General features: G+C 33.5%; 1 protein-coding gene across 2 annotated transcripts in view; it reads right to left on the bottom strand.

The window, feature by feature from the left end:
* The window catches only part of SLIT2 (slit guidance ligand 2), a 380,303-nt gene that overhangs the window by 100,459 nt on the left and 260,687 nt on the right, over positions 1-19,157 (bottom strand). For both annotated transcript variants that reach the window (XM_061192132.1, XM_061192133.1), the window contains exons 10-11: positions 2,271-2,342; positions 1,695-1,766 (exon numbers count right to left, since the gene is read on the bottom strand). In XM_061192132.1, the coding sequence (XP_061048115.1) occupies positions 1,695-1,766; positions 2,271-2,342 (144 nt within the window). The remainder of the gene's footprint in view (positions 1-1,694; positions 1,767-2,270; positions 2,343-19,157) is intronic.

The raw sequence follows: 19,157 nt of genomic DNA, 5'->3' as shown, positions 1-19,157 counted from the left end.
TTCCAAAAGAACTATGTACATGAGAGCTCTGATCTTGAAGACTAAGATCCCAATTCAGCAAGCATGTTCTTTTACATGTGTTGTCATTTCTTTTCCAATTTGCCATTAGTTTATTATATATGTAGATTAGTACATAAGTTACAGTCATTAATTATAATAAATATATATTTAATAAATATAATGTAATTTACTGTGATGAATGATTAACAAAATAATTAAAATGATTAATCTTTTATTTATTTTATTATTTCTTTTTACCATTTAATTCTCACAACCACAAGAGTCAACATCATTAAGGCAGCAGAACTTAACAGTAAACTCTGCAAGCAAGCAGATATAAATAAGAATTCTCCATCCATTTCTCTCTTTTTTCACATTTAACGGTTATCTTTGAGGCACAGATACTTGAAGGACCAAGACTTTGTACACTGACTTGACTTTTGTTCTGTCATTTTGTATGGCTGGGAGGTTGTCTATGTTTACTTTGGATAGTATTACTGTCCAGGATGGTACGTACTTTACGGACAATTTGGGTGATTTAATAGAGTTTTGCATTGCGCTTTGCGATTTTAGAATCTGACAGCCCTCCCTGAGAACACTGCATGACTGTACTTTACACTTTCTGCCAATAGTTGTTTCCCTGGTCTTGGACTTCATCTATTAAAATAAAAATCCAAAACAAAAAACAAACAGAAATGAACCTAGGCAGACACTGCAGGTGAAGTGATAGTTTTCCATGTTTTTCTTCAAAGAAAACTGCAGTTTTCTGAGCAGACCAGCATAGCGACCTGAACATCCATGTGCCCAGAAAAGCTGGTCCATCTCCTCCCCTTGGTATGAGTGTAAACTTATATAAACCAAACATGTTTATCTGAGTATCACACATGTGTATCCTGAAATTCTCACTGGCTACCATTGACTTCTGAAGTTTCTAAGAGCCCTGCAGTAATTTACAACAATAAGAACCCTTCTCTAAGCATCAACTCTTAAAAAAATACCAGATTTCATTTTCAAACTTTAAAATTAAAATTTGAAATAAAAGCTAACTCTACTCGGTGGACTTCTGAAGATTTTGTACAAGTGTGAAGGAATAATGGCCTTTATAAATTCACTTCAGAACAACTTTAATTTACATAGCTATCTCCCTGGAAGTCCTTTTGACATTAAAAAGCTGTCATACTTTCTTATCTTTGTTCTTTGAGAGATTAAAGCTGGTCTGTCAGGGAAGTCTTAAGGTGATGAAGCAAGGGTTGGGGGGCCCTTTCAATGGTCATCTTCCACTGTTCTCTGCAAGACTTCGCCCAGCATCATTCTAAAGGGCACTGTAATTGTCCCCAGAGACAGCGGCTGTGGGCTTAAGGATTATCAACACAACACTGACCAGAGCGCTCCAAAATAAACATTTTCCCTTTACTTCAGAAAGAAAACATTGCCAAAAAAGGGGCTCATACTCTTGCTCTCTAAACAGCAGAACTGTCAAACCTTAAAATATATACCCCTAAAAATTGGCTAATTTTAGTGGCAGGCAGCAGTTCTCCATAAAAATGATGAAATCCACTAAAGAGTCATACTAATTATTATTAATAATTCATAATAAAAAACTTAAAGAGTATATCCCTTAAATCCAAATTTAAAACTAGAGCCACTCTTCCTTGTGCATGCTGCTTTCCTTCAGTGATGTGGTCAATACTTACAGTGAATTCAGAGAGCGTAGGCCTTGGAAAGCATCTGGTGCTAGCTCAGAGATCTGATTATTGCTCAGGTCGCTAAGATTAAAAATAGGTTAGGTTAAACTAAATAGAATATCAGTGACATTTACTGCAGGAGAAAGCTATTTACTGCCTTTGCATGTCAGTTTTGCACCTATCAATACATATATAAAATTTGCAACATGAAACATCTGAAGCATCCTAAATTAAAAAAAAAAAAATCACACTTTTAAATCAATTATTGGCTATTTTCCTAAATTATTATTAAAGACGGCATGTGTTATTTTTGAAAATAGAACATTTAAGAATTTGACTGCATAATATATTGACCACGTACATTCACACTACTGTGAATTAATACGCTAAATTACAGAGAACTTAAAAAATTAATAGTTTAGCTTTTAACATTACCATATTATAGAACTAGCAACAGATAGTCACATCATTTAATATTTAATCTGTCGAGTACTGAAATATTCATCCTTAAATGGATGTCTTCGCATGGTCATGACTTGTATAATTTTTAAAAATTACACTGATTTCAGAATATTATTCACTCACATTCTTCTAAGCTTTTTATATGGTGAGAAAGCTCCAGGAGGGATGACCTTGATTGAGTTCTGTTCCAAACGTCTGCAATGAAAAAAAAATTAAGTTTTAAATAGAAATGTGAGCTCCCAGATATGTTTAATTCAAGCCATGTCAAGAAGCAAAGGTGATATGCTTTATAAGTGATATTTTCTTTTTTTCTCAAAAAAGACTACTAAAATTAATTGTGCTCTGCCCTAAATGTGGTACAAGATTGGGAATAAAAACAAAGCAACTCTAAAAACAATAAAAATATTCTGATTTTTTAGGCATTATAAGTTCATCAATATTTAAGTCTGGAGTTTGTATAAAAGAAAGAACACCTGCAAGAAGCTAAGTTGGGAATACGTTTTGCTAACTTCAATATCAGGAAGAAATATGTTGTAACATTGCAAAGAGGTAGAACATGTTTTAAGAGATAACTATAACTCTTCCACAAAAGACATTATGGTTGAATACTAAATTTTATAAACCATTTCCTCTACAGAAAGCATATTATAGCTTGAAAGAATTGTTATATGCAGAAAATTAATTTTGAAGCTTCTTCTGAGGCAAAAATCCTATATTCTAAATTTATAAGTGCTGCAGATATTTTCAGTAAAACTGTCTGGACTCTGTCAATCCATTATGTGAATATTTCATGTGAAACCCACTGCAGCAAAGTGCATTTAAACACAACTGCCATGTTTTTATGATGCACTAAAATCTGAGAGGTGAAAATAACCCTCTAACATTATCTATTCCATGGTTCTGCTATCAAAGAAAGACAAGATTTTACCCATCTAGTTATGAAAGACACAAAACAGTATATTTCACAGGGTGTTTTGGTAAATATTTTAGTCCATCAAAAAATGTTGTCTCTCAGCCTCATTTCTACTCGTATACATAGGCTAATACGCATTTCCCATCCCTTCTCCTCGCTTCTGCTCTGCATCCCAGAGAGCTGACTCCTGTGAACCATTTAGTGCAGGCTCACTTGCCAACTGGCTTTTGTGAGACTTGATCAGTGAGAGGCAGTGGTGGGGGACCGAAGGTGGGACGAAGGGAGAAGCCAGGGTATTCTCCCCTTTTCTGCCCCAGGATATGTCCTTGGCAGTGGTCTCATCTCTTCCTTAATTTTAGCTCCTGCTAAGGGCCAGCTCCTAACTTTGTATATCATCAACTTCTTAGTTCTTTGTAGCCCTGGGGGTGGAAGCAGCTTTCTCATCTGTGTCACTTTCTAGAGCTGTTTAACTCATTTGTCATATTAAATCCCTCTGCTGAAATACCTGGCATGAGCTCCATTTTCTTGCCCAAATTTTAAAAATACATATACATATACACATATATGTATATATTTATATTGGTATATTTATGTATAAATATTATATATAGAGAGAGGCCATATATAGGCTATATATGTGTCATATACAGTGATTCATTTTTATTGAATGTTGGTAATACTTTGACATTATATGTATTAGAAGCATTTAATGGACATCAGATCAAAACAAATAAAATGTCGCTAGGAGGTTAAGTCAAATTGCTTAAATTACGGTCTTTTCTGATTCAAAGACCTTATATTACAATATCATGTTTTCTTCAACAGTCTCAGTGTTCACCCTCTGACCTCCTTGTCTCTAAAGGCAATGGGTTTCCCCAATCTTCACTGCTCTTGAACTCACTGTAGCGTATGATATTGTGAACAATCCTTCCTCCCTTGGACGTGACACTATATGTTCCTGATTCTCGCTCTGCTTTTCTCTTTCTAATTTAGGGCTTCATTTTCTAGTCCTCCAAATTGAGTTATTCCCCAAGTTTCTGTCCCTTGCTCGCTCACAAAAAGGTAAAATCTTTTCTGTAACTTGCAATATTAGTCATGATCCTCACCCTCCAGAAAGCAGAAGTTATTTTGTTCACATTAAAGAAAAACTTACGCTTAAGCTATTTACGAAATATGTTAAGGAAGCAAATTAAAATCACTCATATCACAGTACTCAGATCCGTGAATTTTACTGTAGGTTTCCTGCACGCATATTTATTTTATATAATTAAAATCTTACTGTATAGAGAATTTTGAGTTGCATCCTTTACACTAAATATCATATCATCCATGCTTTCCTATATCATTAAAATTTTTGGAAGACATTATTTTTAATGTTTTCATGACAATTCAATTGTCAAAATGGGCCATAGTTCCTTAATCATTCCTTATTGTTAGCCGTTGAAGTTAATAATAATTTCACATCAATATTAATAATATAGTCTAGTTATTTTAAGATGACTAGAGCACAGCCTCCTTTTGAAGCTTTCCTTTACTTTCTTAGGTATGGTTAATTGTATCTTTCTCTCTGCTCAAGGGCATTTTCTTCTAAACTCCTCTGCTCTTATCTGACTGCATTCTATTTATTTTTCACATATCCCTCCTCCACCAGGTTGTTGGCCCCTAAGGGGCAGATTTACCCTAGAAGACAAGAAATAAATCTCATGAAGCAAATATGAATTTCCTTCATATGGATTATTTATCTAGGTCTTAAGAAAGGGTTACTTTTTTCAAAAGCTCTAAGTATAGCAAAGGATATTTTAATCATTTCACTGTTACATTATTGACTAGAACGTTATGAATTGATGGTTTAGAGACACATTTTTTTTTTGCTGTGATCCATTCTTGTAGTTGGATTTTAAGAAGTTTAAAATGTAATCGATGAAAATATAGTAAAAACAAGCTATAGATGGAATACTCTTGATTAAAGGATTTTCTTCAAATCCAGGCCAATGAAACATCATTTCATTTTGTTAAAGATTTTCTCAAAATAATATAATGCGATGATGAGAAAAAATAAAAATTCTTAGTGTCTAGCAGGTTTCTTTCAACAGTCATGCAAAACTAGATCATACAATGACTTTTCGTAAATATAATTTCAGTTTCTTGAAACTGAAATAAAATAAGGAATAAGGAATAAGGAAAATAAGGAATCAGCAATTATTCATTCATTCATTCAATCTGCAAATATTTAATGACGGCCCTGTGCAACATATTGTATTACATAATTGGAATTCAATGGTGATCAAAAGCAGATATGTTTATACCCTCATGGACGTTTTATTGATAAAGTGTCCAGTTTTACAGTTACATTTCCAACTAATTTATTCAATATAAGTTTTTTTAAAAATGAGATATTCAGTACTGAGACTTCCGAAATGTCAATAACGTTAACTTACAAATGTGGCCAAACTAATTCTATCGCTTAATATAATTAAAAAGCTTCTTTAGAAATTTTAAAATTCATTTATTATTTTAAAGTCTCAGAACCTAGAATACTTATAATGATCACAAATTGTTCTAATGGCATTTAAATATAGTTTATTGTAACTTAGTTTGTGTTGAATCTGCAGTTAATTTCATTGATAACTATTCCTGCTAAAGCAAACAAAACAAAAAGATATAATAAGTGGGCCGTCTATTTTTTTAGAAAATGCATGCTCAAAAAGTTACAAAACAAAGAGAATTCATGATGAAAACATATTTAATTTTATATGCAAAAATAACTCAAACATAATATAGCAATACTGCAGGTATTATTCCTTATTGCAGTGTCCCATGACTTAATCTTCATATGGCAAACCATATCATTTACAATATATGCAACAGAAAGCTGAACAATGACATGTACAATGGATTTGCTTGCTTTTCTTTATTTATCTATTTACTTCCAACCTTGTTCCAAAAAAAGAGTATTTGAAACGAAGCTTATATGGTTATTTACACTGACTCAGCAGCTAATTGGTTTTTATGGCACTGTCTAGCAGTCCATTAAGGCACAACATAATTGCTTCCTTCATTCAAAGAGACAGATTCTCATGCAGGGAAATATTCTACCACTGATAGATGTCAAACCATAAATTTTAAAACGTTTAAAAATGTCCATTTTCTTGTTTTCAGTGGACAAACAATAAACTAATGTGTACTTCCTGTAAACTTTTAGGTCCCTAGGATAAATAATTTCTGTGTTTCATTACAAGAACCTCATAATATATTTGACAAACTACAAACAACACACATCTCAAATGTTGCCCTTCCTCCTAAAACAAGAGGGGGGACTATTAAAACCAGGTTATAAAAAATAAGGAGGAAAAATATTAGAGTTTTCAGATGAAGGTTAAAAAAAAAGGAAGGGTAAGCTGGGACAAAGTGAGAGAGTAGCATTGACATATATACACTACCAAATGTAAAATAGAGAGCTAATGGGAAGCAGCCGCATAGCACAGGGAGATCAGCTCGGTGCTTTGTGACCACCTAGAGGGGTGGGATAGGGAGGGTGGGAGGGAGATGCAAGAGGGAGGGGATATGGGGATATATGTATACGTATAGCTGATTCACTTTGTTATACAGCAGAAACTAACACATCATTGTAAAGCAATTATACTCCAATAAAGATGTTAAAAAAATTATACACCTAATAACACAGCTTCAAAATATAAGAAGCAAACACTGGAAAAAAGTATAAGAAACAGACATCCACAATCATAAAAAAAACAAAAACAAACAAACAAACAAAAAAAAACATTCCAGGGTTACTAAAAGAGATAGTGTAATGGCTGAGATATATTTGCTTGCTGTAGATAAAATCCACCATAATTAAGAGCCTTCCAAATGCTAGCCCTTCATAAAAAAAAAAAAAAATTCAAAATTTTAAATTTCAAAGTAAAAATAGATTTAGAAAACTGAATAAGAGAGGGAGAAAATTTTATAAACCCCATATGATAAAGGAAGACTTTTTCATATAAAAGGAGCCAGAACCTTTTTCTCCACAGAATGTATGTGAACAATTCCAAAACATTTCATCGCTGTGTGTACGTATATCTCAAAGCAATCTGCTGTTACACTTCATCAAAACAAGAAGGAAATTTTAGTTAGAAGTTCAATTTTAGTTAGAAGACAGTTTTCTAACTGTTCCAATCAAAAAATTCACAATTATGTTTAACCAATAAAAAGAACTCTTTCCTCCCACTCCCATATATCTTTTTCTCTTGTTCTCTACTGCTTTTTTAAAAAGAAATATATGTCTTCACACTTTTAGAGTTCCTAAAGAATGAACAGCTACCAATATACATCACTTTTCTGGTGCCTATTTCAAAGATGGTAGAAAACGGGAAATTATCAGTAAATCTCTCTGCTGTAATACTGTGGACACTTAAAACCTGGAAATTATGTGCAGGTATAGCTGGGCTCTGTGGCATATAAATACTTTACCATGGTTATCAATTAGCAGATCTTACATCAGGAAACTATACAACATACAGTATAATTGGGCAATTAAAAATTCCAACTAGTTCTGAAGACATTTACACTATATTAAACAACATTAGTTTATTTTAAATGACACTTTCAACTCACTAGTTTTCAATACTCAGGCATTAGTTTCAATATTTTTCAAATTAAATTATCTTGATAAACTATAAAAAATAACATCCACATGCCAAAGCTGAAATAGCTCTCCCAAGAGGTATTTATGTTTTGTATATGTATAGACATAAAGATAAAAAGTGGAATTTAGTGATTAAAAGCATGAGCTTTATACAGACTTGGATTAAATTCAGAATCTGCCACTGATTATCTCTGCGGACCTTGCAGAAGTTACTGTTTGTTTCTCTGTGTCTCAGTTTCTCTTTCTGAAAAATGAGAAAATAAAACCTACTATAAATGTTTTGGTAAAAATTATGAGATGTAAAAAAGCATATATGGTATGTTTTTTCCTGCTCAAAAAACAGTGGAAAAAATTAAAATGAGGATATATATGTGTATATATGTAACATATAACATATGGCATTATATAACATAATGTCTGTAGCATGTATTAGTCACACATATACACACAGATTATAGAAAGGAATAAATCTGAAACATGACTTGATCTCTAATGTGAAATAAACATTTATGGTTCCAAAACACATTTTAAAACAAATTAGCAAAACAGTTTTGCAGATAACTCCCAACTGTATATTAAACACATACACTCAAGCATCATTCACATACATGGAGGCTGAAAAAAAAATACAAATGGTTGCCATTTCCATGATCAACATGATTAAAATAGAGCACTTACTCTAATTTGAAAACTGAGAAACTCAAAAAAAGTTTTTATACCACCAGTAAAGTATGAGTTTGCACTGATTGTTTCTGTAACATACAGCCCAGATGCTGATTATACATGGCAATAAAACTGACAGTTCTTTGCATTTTCCCCATCTGCTTTTAACATAAATGGCAAAAACAGCTGCCAAAGAATAGAACAGATTTAATGGGGTGAAGGCTGGAGCTGCAGAATGACTTTAGTTTTTGAGTCATGGACTGCTGAGTGTAGCCAAATATTCTCATCATAGGTAACACCAGGCCTGCATTTGTAAAGGAGGAAGCAGCGATATTACTTTGACATCAGGGATCCTCTTGCCTATTACATAATAATTCTAAAGTAAGTACTTTATATTTTTGGAATGTTACTTCTAACTTGAGCAGTAAATGCGTGCCATTGAAATCCTTCAGATGTTTCTACATAAAATGACCCAAGATTATCTTAGACTACAATATTATTGCTGTTATGTAATTGCGATTTCCAGAACTTTTTAAGTTTAACAAATATTTTTAACAGCTGAGTGAATATTGGCCTCTAGAGGGACATACTTTGCATACAGCTAGCGTTTCTGCCTTAAGACTCTGTCCATCCTAATTGATTATCAGCGATCCCTATGTTGGGATGACTTGTTCCTGAAAATTGCCCATTTCCTTAATCTTATTTTATTTCTTGTGATCTCATTCTGGGTACATTTCCCTCAGTGCAAATTCAATTGATGTTTTCATAATAAAAATAATTATTTTTCCATTTGGTCTTTAAGCATTTAAAGCAAAACAAAAATGTGTGTGTGAGTTCCTATTGACCTCATATTTCAGGCAATAACCTTCTGAATGTGTTAAAATTTTTATGTATATATTTATATGGACACACTCAAATGCAAAAAAAAAAGTACATTCAACACACAGAATCACATAATTTAGATTTAGAGGGAAAAATGGGCTAAGACACATGGCTCGCCTATTTCAGAGGGACAGAGTACAGATTCATAATGTCAGTAACACTCAGTTTTCATAATTTTTCTTTTGCAATCCAAGAAAGACAAATGGAAGTTTTGTTGCTTTGTTTTTCATTATAACTAAAACCTCTTGGACGCTTAATATGAATTAGGCACTGAGCTAAGTCCCCCATTTGGTAATAATTTTAGTTTTAAAAACATTGTGCAAATTACCTTTATACATCATTTGTTTAACAGTATTACTCAGTGAATAGATAGCAACTAGCCTTCTCCCCGATGTCTGCACTGAGTTATTGTTCAAGTCATCCGTCATTTTTCCCCTAAAGTTCAGATAACACTGTGATCGCTAGTAGAATTTGAACCAAACGAATTTTCAACTTACTCTTTCTGGCTGATTTTACAACCATAAATCAATAACTTAATTCTTTAAAAAAGTGACAATTTCATTCACCTGAGAATGAATACTACTTTGTGCCCCAGCTGTCTTCATTTCTATGTTAAAGTCTACACAGGTCTCATTTACATCTGATGGGTCTCCATTTCTTTCCTGTAGAAGTTTTTAGTGACTCAGCCACAACAGCACTTGGGTCATTTCTTGGAATAACTTCTCACTACTATCTGCTGCTAAGCCTGTCTTTATCATGCCTTATGTAACTGTTTGTATCACAAGTGGATTCTCCATGTTAGAGTGATTTTTCTAACTAACAAATCAAATCATACTACTACACTGCTCAAAATTTCCCCTTGTATCCTATTAACATCAGGACAGTGATTCTTCAAGATTAGGCTTGTACTTTATGTTCTAACAACTAAAACTGTTTTAATTTCTCAAAGACACATGACTCTTTCACTTTTCTCGGACTTCGCACATGCTCTTTCCACTGTCTAGAAAGCCCACAATTTCTCTGCCTGCAAAACACATCCTCATACCCGAAGATTCTTTTAGTCTCCCAGGGAAATCAAGATATTCCTTTCTCTGTGCATATGTATTTCTCCATGCATATGTATTTTATTACTTATCATATAGCTTTTAAAATTTCTGTGTGTGTAAAGCTTCAATTCTCTGCATTGTAAACATTTTGAAAGCTGGAACTGTGACCTCTCATCCATAATGCCTGATGCAAAGTAGGCACTCAAAAATATTTGTTGACTATGTAGTACATGAAAAAAATGTTACTTTTCCACATGCCGTTCTCTGCTGCAGTAATGTTCTTCAGACTCCTTGGGATTTTTAAGAGAAACCAGTTGGACCATCTGCTTTGCCTTACCACTCTAGTCATTTTAAGATTTCTTTTTCACCAAGTTATTTATAATTTTACCATACTTATTTTCACATCTTAACTAATATTACAAAAGTTTGATTCATTCTTCTATACGTTTCTCTTATGAAAGGCACTGTGGTTTTCTTCTGAAATGATCAAACAACAACAACAACAAAAGCATATAAAGGGTGTGTGTGTATACGTATATATAACATACACATTGTAGATATAAATTTTTGTGAAATTAGGTACAAATAAGAAAAAAATCAATATATTGAAAAGGCAACCAAGAGAATGGGAGAAAATATTTGCAAATCATATATCTGATAGAGGGTTAATATCCTAAATATGTAGAGAATTCATACAACTGAATAGCAAAAAAGCACAATCAAAATAATAAATGAAGAAAGGAACTAAATAGACATTTTTCCAAAGAAAATATACAAATCAAGAGTAGGTACATGAAGAGGTGCTCGACATCACTAATCATCGGAGAAATGCAAATGAAGAACACAATGAGATATCACCTCACACCAATCAGGATGGTTATTATCAAAAAAGATAAGAGATAACAAATGCTGGCAAATACGTGGAGAAAAGGGACTCTTTATACACTGTTGGCAGGAATGTAAATTGGTACAACCATTATGGAAAACAGTATGTGGTTCCCATAAAACTGATATTGAACTACCATATGCTCTAGCAATCCCACTCCTGGGTTTATAGCTGAAGGAACTGAAATCACTATCTTGAAGAGATATCTGAATCTCCATGTTTACTGCAGCTTTATTCACAATAGTAAAGATATGGAAACCACCTAAATGTCCTACAACAGATGACTGGATAAAGAAATTGTGGTATATATACAATGGAATATTATACAGCCATAAAAGTAAGGAAATCCTGTCATTTGTGACAACATGGATGAACCTGGAAGGCATATGCTAAGTGAAATAAGCCAAACAGGTAAATACAAATACTGTATGTTATCATTTACATGCAGAATCCAAAACAAAAATCTGATTTCATAAAAACAGAATAGAATAGTGGTCGCAGAGGCTGGTGGCTGGGAAGATGAAGGTCAAAAGGTATAAATTTTTAGTTATAAGAAGAATAAGTTCTGAGGGTCAAATGTACAGCACAGTGACTACAGTTAATAATATATTTTAAATATTATATACTTGAAAATTGTGGAGAGTAGAACTTAAGCATTCTTACCACACACAAAAAAAGAGTTAACTATTTGAGGTGATGAATGTGTTAATTATCTTGATCTTGGTAATCATTTCACAATGAATAAGTATATCAAATCATCATGTTGTACCCTTTAAATATATACAACTGTATTTGGCAATTATTCCTCAGTAAAATTGGAAAAAAGGAAGTAAATTGAGGGAAATAGGAGCAAATAATTTTCTTTTCATGAAGCCACACTCTTAATAAAAATGAATTCTCTTTACAAAGATGATTATTCTACTATTTCATTCAATAGGAATTAAAGATTGTTCAAGATATGCATATAAAATTGAGAATTTTGCCAAAATAAAGATGAAAACACTCCAATGATTATTAGTGAACTCAATAATGGTCTGTGGAACTACAGGTTTAGTTTAGTTTTAAATGTATTTTACCTAATTTATCTTATACTATTTTGCTGTGGAACTATCAAAATTGCTGTAGGGATTACACTAAGCACGGCTACTGATGACTAAGAATTAAGTAAGATGTTTGTTGTGAGGAAACTCAGTGGTGATCTTAGTTTGTATACTGAGCAATGAATTGGCTTTCTGCATTCTGTAGGAAGCTAAATTATTATGTCTTTTTCTAAGCTCCTAACTTATGATGAAATCATGATATGAAAACTTCAGAGATATTTTATCAATATTGTCTAAATAGTAAAGTCAAGGTAATTTACATGTGCTATAAAAATGAGTCAAACTGTATATTATATTTAAAATTTATTTTCAAAATTTGGGCATAATTAAAAGAAAATGAACCAATTACACAGCATGACAGCTGTGCTATTAGCTGAGACATTCCTGAGTGCATGTTAAATAGTCAAAAAGTCACGCTTGATATCATGAGTACCTGTAACTTTCCTAATAAGCTAGTATAGAATAGGCTATTTAAAAACACGTTGATCAAATCTAATTTACATATCCCTACCAACAGAAACTTTGAAATATGCAGATTCAAAATTTGGCAAGTATTATTTAATAGAAATAAGGAGGCAAAATTTTGGAAGGGGCAAATGCAGAAATAGCATGCAAAAGGGTTAAACACAGGAAGAGTGCCTAAACAGAAATGGAGGACAAAGATATATTTTTAAAATTATATTCAGTATCATAAATGCAGTTTGTAATCAGAGCATTCAAGAATCATTCTCACTTTCATTTCTTTATAATTATGCATGCAAATGATCCAGAGGAAACCAAAGGGAAAAAAATGTACTCCTAACTTCATATCCAACCTCTAATATTGTGAATCTCTTTGAGATAGGCTTCTTTACTACTAGCAGAGTAAAAGCAGTCCAATAAGTTTATACAACAAAGTGAGTTCCCTTTCCATTTTACCTATTTGAATAGCACATCCAAAACAAATACTATAACTTCTGAAAATTTGCAATACATCTTAGAAAACAGAGACAGCCCTCATAAGACCCGGCCTAAGAACTTTGCTACCATACTTTCCTTTCCCGAAATTTGAACACTTCCTTACCCTCTCTCAGACAAATAAAAGGAAGAATTGTATGGCTCCCAGCTTTGGAGCCCTGAAAAATGCAACCAAGATTAAAAGCAATAAGATCTAAGAGTTAACAAGACATACTAAATTGTTCAACCTATGTTTTTACTAACTGTTCTCCGTGATTTATGGAATTTCTGTATAATGGTTTGGACAGGTGCTATGCCACAGAAAATCTATACCTGGATTGAAGAGAACTAAATGTCTACTTTACAGCAATCTATCACATCACATTCAAAGTATTACACCTCAAGACAAGATTTAAGAAATTAATCCTGAGGATTTGATATATAGAGAATCAATTTGCTATTAATGATTTTGTTGCCATGGGTCAGGCCTTGTATAGACTTGCCTAAGGCATTCCATGTGTATGAAAACAAGGTACCCAACCAGCAGAGTTCAAAGCAGCAAAGTGCTGGAAAGATTCCAGGGCAGCAACAACTTCTTTCTTCTAAACCTAATTTTACTTGATATTACACATTCTATTTCCCCCCATCTATCTTCATTAGTCCATACTCCTTTGTCACATTTTCTTTTACTATGAAGAATGGAGGCTTGGAAGCTCTCCTGATTGTATGTCCCAGACCCCCGCACCCCAGTACTGTTCTTCTCCCCGCCCACACTGTGCTAAATTTTGGGACAAAAATGGCGAGGAAAAAAGACATGATCCTGCCCTCATTAAGCTTGCAGTCTAATAGGGTAGTTTGACATTAACCAGAATATCAAATTAAGCTGTGATAACTTCTATGTAGACAAAATCTAGGGAGATATGAAATTACTTAATAGAGACTAGGAAAGAAGACAACAGTTGTAGATATAAAGTAATATGAAACAATTCTTAGTTTTGTAAACATTCCTATACCTTCATGCCTTGCCTTTCTCTATACTCCTTCTATGTTCCCTTCACATGTGAGTTTCTTAAAGTGTCCTGTTTTTCTGATATCTGCCTCTCTTGATTTTTTTCAATCATCCCTTTTATAATATCCCAACAAGCTAAGCCACATCTATCTTTCTTTTGCAGCTGGATGGAGGATGGAACACGGGCTTTGGAGTCAAATAAATCTAAGACTGAGGCCAGTTTAGTCACTTCACAATTGAAGAATTGTTTTTTTTACAAGATTTCTTAAATTTTTTGAGCCTGGTCTTTTTTTAAATAGCAAAATGAAGTTGTCAACTTTTGAGGGATTTGAGGTAAACGTCCATAGGCTTTGTTACAGAGAAAATATGACCTTAGAGAAAGATGTCTAAGACGTCTGTAAAAAGATTGAATTAATTATTATATCTAAAGAAGGAGGGTACCTATTAGATACTGGCTTGGTCAACCTAGAGCAGAAAAAAGTTGCTCTCAGATGCATGTAGAGAGTAGAATCCAAGCCAGGACAGGAAACAGGGAATTTAACAAAGGAATTTTTAGTTAGCCCATTTTAGCTCATTTCATTAAGCATTCTATTCATAACTTTTTTTTCATTAAAATTTCTCTTATTGATTTTATGCTTAAAAAGCATCATTTCATTTTTCTACAGGGGGAGAATGGACTGCTCCTTCAGATTTTTTTTTTCATCGTGCTTGATATAACTCCACCCTTTCAGAGATAAATCTGCTTTAAATGTTTAATTTTTACATTATCCATTCACTCAATAAATATTTATCTTATATTTATCAAGGGCCTACTATGTGCCAGGTACTAGATTTGTTGCTGGGTGTTCAGTGGTGATTAGAACAGAAGCAGTTCCTGTCTTCATAGGCTGCTTTAGCAGTGAAGACAAACACACAACACAAATATATATATATACACACACATACACACACACACATATATATATATAAAACATATACATGTTATATATATGTGTATATACATTAAACAAACACACAAACATATATATATACATATATGTATATATAGTTACAAAATGTAATAATTAAGTGCAGTCAAAATCAGATTCCTAGTCTGCAAATGGGAGGACAGATCCTGGACCATGGTAAAATCATCAGGATAAGGAGGCCTCTTGGAGAAATAAAACCAACCTTTATCTAACATATGCCTCTGCATTAGTTTTCCTATTTTATTTAAATTGTACAAATACACCCATCAAAGGTCAATGAGAAGATCAAATGCTACAATATGTGTATAGTATCCAACACTGCAGGCATTAGATAAATGCTAGTCTCTTTTCTATTCCTTCTTCTCCAATTATTTCAATTCTGACTTTAAAGGAATATTTCCCTTCTATATCTTAACAAATAATTATCTGAGCAAATACCACAAGTGTGAAGTTATAGTTGCAGGCACAAATCAGATAAAAGGAAAGGGTGAGGCAAGTTTTTCTACCCAGATTTACAGGCAGTTGATCACTGCTACGTAACATACATACATACTTTCTTTTTGTCACAATATGAGATAGTTACAGGAATAAAGACACACTAAACAGTAGGAAGTCAACTCAACATTACTGAATGAAATGTCTGATAATTTGCAATAAAGAAATTCTACTGATAATTTACTGGTAAAATCCAATTTTAAAACATTATATGAAAAATATGAAGGGAGTTTATAATGTTCAGTTCATCATGTATTAAAAATATAGAATGTATAAAAATTTTTAAAGATGTTGCTTAACTTTATTTCTACATTTTATGAATCTTACTGATTCTTTAATAAAAAAAAAAGAGTAATAAAAGAAGTGAGTCACTAAGCTAGTAAGTTGTGCCGCTATAATGAATGGTAATGGGTGTATTTTGTTGGAGTTGAAGACCAATATGATTTATTACCAGATGCTCTACTGATAAAGCTGATAATGTAATAATCAGAGAAGTAAAATTCACCTAGAGCTTCACATATGTTTTCATCTCTACTTATGAATTTGTTATAGCTTTACCTGATAAACCACCACCTCAACACAGACAAACTCACTGGGACATATTAATTAGTCTAACTTTTATGCTACTAAATTCCACCATCATACAAAATCTATAGAGCATACAAAATGTAAGAAAAGCTCTATGACAAAAAATAAAATAGACTACATGAGATAAACCAATTGAAATGTTTCATATTCCTTTCAGTCTGTTATGTCTACAACTCACTCCTCTTTTGTCAACCAGCAATAGCATTTTTGTCTCCTTTTCTATCATCAGGATTTGATCAATCCCCTCCTGGGCCCAGAACAATCTTGCTTCCACACATATCTTATCTAACTCTCACACTCTCATGTCTCTCTAAACCTATTCTTCCTCTCTGACTTTCTAATGACTGCAGGTTTCTGCACCTTAAAATAAACCCATCTGTCCTTTATCATTGCAATTGTCTTCTTTAAAAAATCCTTTCTCAGCTAAACTCTTCAAACTACTCCATATCTGCTCTCTCCAATATTCATCACCTCTGACCTTTCTTAACACTCTGAAGAGCGACTTACTTACCTATCACTCTATCTTGAACCCTTCAAGAACAATATGCTGGTCAAATTCAAAGACCTGTTCTCAGATCTCCTCTTGGTTCATCGCCCGGAGTTATCTGACTCTGAGGATCATTTTTCCTAGAAGCTCCTTCCTCCCTTACCTATTGTGGCCCTCTGCTGTTTTTGTTTAGTTCCCTCGGGTTTCTCTTCTCTTTTTCTCCTTTCCATTGGCCATTTGATGGCGTTAAACATCTACTCGGTTTTTTTTTTTTTATAATATTAATTACTCCAAAATCTTTGCCTCAAATCCTGTCTTGCTCCAAATTATCATAGTCTGTATTATTTTAGTGTCTCTAAATATCTTATTGGAACTTCAGTATCTCACAAATTTTGCTCACCATCATCTTCCTTCCTAGTTTTGGTCCTGCTCCTCAGCTTCTTATACACAATGCCATAACCACCATCTCCCCAGCCCTCATACTTGAAATTTTGGCATCATCTTTGAGTCCTTTTTCTCATCTCATCAAAGGCCAAATCCTATTAATTCTGCTTTTGTATTAGCTATCATAGCTGCTTCCACATCATCATTCCTATTATTACTCACTAGCTCCTGCTCTCATGACATTGCCCCTCGATCAACATAATAGTCTCCTGAGAAGCCTTAAGCCTGGTTTTCTCTCCTTTTGCCAAACCACTGGTGCACAGCTGTCAGATTAATTCTTCCTAGAGATTCAAACTCCTGTGTTCAAATGCATTCCAAAGAAAGATTTAGATCCTTATACTATCAAAGTCCTCCATGAATTAGCTCCAACCTACCTTTCCAACTTTGTTTCCTTAACTCTCTCAGGTACCAAATACCAATCAAATTGAGTTCCTGTTTGGCAGTATCTTGGATTTCCATTCTTATTGCCTATGCTCATAAGGTTCATTACTTCTGAAAGCTCTTTTCTCATCTTTGCAGTTCCATTCACTAATTATCCTTCAAGGCCTACCGCGCACGTTACCTCCTACATGGAGGCTTGAGATCGAGGTATCATTCAATGATTACTATCGTCTAAGTACATGAAGCTCTACATGTGTTAATTCTTTCACTACAAACTGACGACAGTTAGTTCAGATGAGGAGATAATCCCATAGAGGATAAGTAACTTGCATATGGTCTCACAGTTAGTAAATGATAGGTAGACTTCAAGTTCTAACTAAAGCTTTCTGACTCTAGTTAACTACTGTAACCTGTTCTCCACTTTACGCCCTCTGTAATAAATACCTTGAACTTACTTACATTTAGGTCTTTAATCCATTTTGAGTTTATTTTTGTGTCTGGTGTTAGGGAGTGTTCTAATTTCATTCTTTTACATGTAGCTGTCCAGTTTTCCCAGCACCACTTATTGAAGAGACCGTCTTTTCTCCATTGTATATTCTTGCCTCCTTTGTCATAGGTTAGGAGACCATAGGTGCATGGGTTTATCTCTGGGCTTTCTATCCTGTTCCATTGATCTATATTTCTGTTTTTGTGCCAGTACCATACTGTCTTGGTTACTGTAGCTTTGTAGTATAGTCTGAAGTCAGGGAGCCAGATTCCTCCAGCTCTGTTTTTCTTTCTCAAGACTGCTTTGGCTATTCGGGGTCTTTTGTGTTTCCATAAAAATTGTAAAATTTTTTGTTCTAATTCTGTAAAAATTGCCATTGGTAATTTGATAGGCAAAGCAGAAATAGAGTCACCGATGTAGAGAACAAACTTACGGTTACCAAGGGGGAAAGGGGGAGGTGGGACGAATTGGGAGATTGGGATTGACATATATACACTACTATGTATAAAATAGGTAACTAATGAGAACCTACTGTTTAGCACAGGGAACCCTACTCAATGATCTGTGGTGACCTAAATGGGAAGGAAATCTAAAAAAAGAGTGGATATATATATACGTATAACTGATTCACTTTGCTGTACAGCAGAAACTAACACAACATTGTAAAGCAGCTATACTCCATTACAAATTAATGAAAAAAATAAAAACCTTGAACTTTATTTTTTCCTCTCTTACAATGTGTATTACTTTGTACCTCATTTTATAGCTTTAAACTTGCATGTCACTTTATGGAGATCTGTGGAGAATTCATGCTGCCTTTATGTAATAATAAGTGTTTACTTAATAAACGCTTGTGCCTGGAGAGATGGATATACTATTTCTCTGTGTGAACAGTTACTATGTCTTTCTACTATCTACTACATCATATATTACATCTTCTAAGATGAGAGGCCTTATGTAATCTGTGGCTTTAGAATTAGATGGAGATGTCGTTTTTGAAGCATTATTTTCTATGATGCCTCAACATGCACCTCTTACTCTAATTAGGCTCAACTGTGCAATCCCTAAAACAAAATGCTC

This window comes from Eubalaena glacialis, chromosome 5, assembly GCF_028564815.1.
Source record: "Eubalaena glacialis isolate mEubGla1 chromosome 5, mEubGla1.1.hap2.+ XY, whole genome shotgun sequence".
Lineage (NCBI taxonomy): Eukaryota > Metazoa > Chordata > Mammalia > Artiodactyla > Balaenidae > Eubalaena > Eubalaena glacialis.
This window is presented reverse-complemented; position numbering and strand designations above follow the sequence as displayed.